General features: G+C 39.2%; 1 protein-coding gene across 1 annotated transcript; it reads right to left on the bottom strand.

The window, feature by feature from the left end:
• Nucleotides 1–830: 830 nt before the first annotated feature.
• LOC140979246 (heavy metal-associated isoprenylated plant protein 32-like) lies at nt 831–2475 on the bottom strand. Its single transcript, XM_073444578.1, has 2 exons — nt 1044–2475; nt 831–949 (listed from the first exon to the last, which is right to left on the bottom strand). The coding sequence occupies exon 1, from the start codon at nt 2449–2451 to the stop codon at nt 1144–1146; it is 1308 nt and encodes a 435-aa protein (XP_073300679.1). The 5' UTR covers nt 2452–2475; the 3' UTR covers nt 831–949; nt 1044–1143.
• Between the last annotated feature and the right edge of the window lie 29 nt (nt 2476–2504).

The following is a 2504-nucleotide window of genomic DNA, read 5'->3' as shown; positions in this document are numbered from 1 at the left end:
TGTGTGTGTGTGTGTGTGTGTGTGAGCGCATTTCAATGTGAATGAATATAAATCCATCGTGGTAATATTACTAAATGTTAACAATATTTAACAATTCGTTCGACGTGCTTATTAAAAGAATATTCAATCGTGACAAGTAATAAATCCATCGTGCTAATATTTTTTTAAACCAAGAAAGGCTTTTTGAAGTGGTTGCTCTTCCCCACTGATATATATATTTTATTTTTATGATAAAAATATAAAATAGCTGTTATTTATATAAATTATATAAATAATTGCTTCTAGTTGGATCTGCCCACTTATGCAATGATGATTTGACTTTGTACGTTGCGGAAATATTCTGTATCAACACATGCATAGATATGGGATAACACCAAACCCAATGATACTCACCACTCACCTGCCTCTTAATATATAAACAAATAAATGACCATACATACATACACATACATATATATATATATATATATGTAGTATATATATAATGAATAAATACACAAAAATGGGTCCCATATAACATCGAAAGATGGGATCCAATGTTTTGTCTTCCAATATATGGATGAGTACCCACATCTTCTCACCCAACAGTCTCTTGGNTATAATCCTTATCATGAGATATGTACCACCAACTTGGACTAATACTTTGATATTTCAATCAATCCTTGTAGTTGGGGATTAGTTCAATAATGTCAAATGCCACCATTCACGGTTTCATTTGATTCAACAAGAAGAAGGTATGTTTCTTCTGAGAATTGATGGAAGCTGGGATAATCAATCTCAGGAAGTGAAAGTAGAAAAGGAAAATTGAGAACAATTTCTAAAATGACACTTTCTTACAACTTTTATTTCTGTTTTTTCAACATATATAATAATATAAACATAATTTATCAAGAAAATCAACTAGCACCATCCCTCCCCCATATTACATCCATCTCGCATCTCTTGAAACCTGTTTGTTTGACATATCATACAATCTCTCAAATATTCAAACATATATCATTAAACACTAATATAAACTTGAAATTCAAAGGGGGAAAGCTAACCATTTCCATTGTATATTATAGCCATCAAGACTAGCAAAAGTTGAATCATCAGATAATTTCATGTACGAATCGGATCGGTATTTAATCGACTCGGCCAATCTCACATCACCGTACAACTGGATGTGTTTTCGTCACTAAACATCGAATACTGATCCACTTGCTCCCCCGGGGGAGGAGGGTAGGGATATGGAGGGTAGGGAGGCATGTAGTTTACGGCAGGGGGAGGCCGGGCATACATCATCGGGTGAAACCTCTCGTTTCCGTTAGCACGTTGCTGATTCATCATCATTGTTGCCAATTGTTGCTGATAATAGGGGTTCCCGGTCATCTGCTCGGGGGGAACACCCCCCGGAAAGTACCCTGCACCACCACCTCCGCCACCGTTTGCAGCTGAGGCTGGTAGGCCTTGTACGGCGGAAAGGTTGCCCATTTGGCTCATCGGAAGATTACCCATTTGACCCATTGGCATCGGCATGTTCTTTCCCATTTGACCCACATTCATCATGTTAGGCATCATGCCATGATACATATCTTTCATTCCACCCCCATTCTTGGCTCCATTAGCATTAAAACTGATGCCATTACCATTTTTATTTTGGCCACCGCCGTTTTTGCCGTCTTGCGGCTGCCCACCTCCTTTCTTACCACCCTTTCCACCACCTTGGTTTTGGTTGCCACCATTATTGTTCATATTACCGCCTTTCTTTCCACCGTTAGCGCCACCAAGATTCATCTGCACAGGTATATTTCCACCACCGCTGCCAACTTTCAAATTTCCACCTCCATTTCCTCCATTATTACCAGCATTTCCAACACCCTTCATCATGTTATTCATCATCATGTTAGGCATCTGAGCACCACCATGGCCATTGCTCATAACAGGCTTCTTGTTATGCACAGGCATATAATCCATTTCATCATCTTCAGAGTCATCGTCATCATCATCATCGTCATAGTCATCATCATCAGTCGTATATTCGTCCTCAGGCAGACTGAACTTAACATTCTTCTGGTTCTGATCCTTGTTATTTATGGGCATTCTCATATCTTTCATTAGTTGTGGGGGGATTTTCAGATCTTGGAACCCTTTCAACTGTTGTAATTGTTGAAGCTGCTGAATCTGAGGATGTTGGCCCTGTGGTTGTGGCCCACCTTTCGGTGGGTTATTTCCACCATTCTTTTGACCTTGGCCTTTGTTATTTCCACCTTTTCCATTACCAATATGCATACTCTTGAACTGATTATTCAGCTGGTTTTGATGATTGTTATTCGCCTTGCTTGCACCCCAAATCTCAGCATGTTTTCCATTCTTTGTAAGTTTCTTGACGAGTGTGGCTGCGTCAATATTGCCTGAAACAGTAACCTTCCCCTGCTCTGAATCTATTTTTATCGTGTAAACCCCTGCCATTGAAATTAAAATCAAGCCAAATCCTGAAAAAAAAACTCAAGAATACGTGGACA

Source organism: Primulina huaijiensis, chromosome 6, assembly GCF_012295235.1.
Source record: "Primulina huaijiensis isolate GDHJ02 chromosome 6, ASM1229523v2, whole genome shotgun sequence".
NCBI lineage: Eukaryota > Viridiplantae > Streptophyta > Magnoliopsida > Lamiales > Gesneriaceae > Primulina > Primulina huaijiensis.
This window is presented reverse-complemented; position numbering and strand designations above follow the sequence as displayed.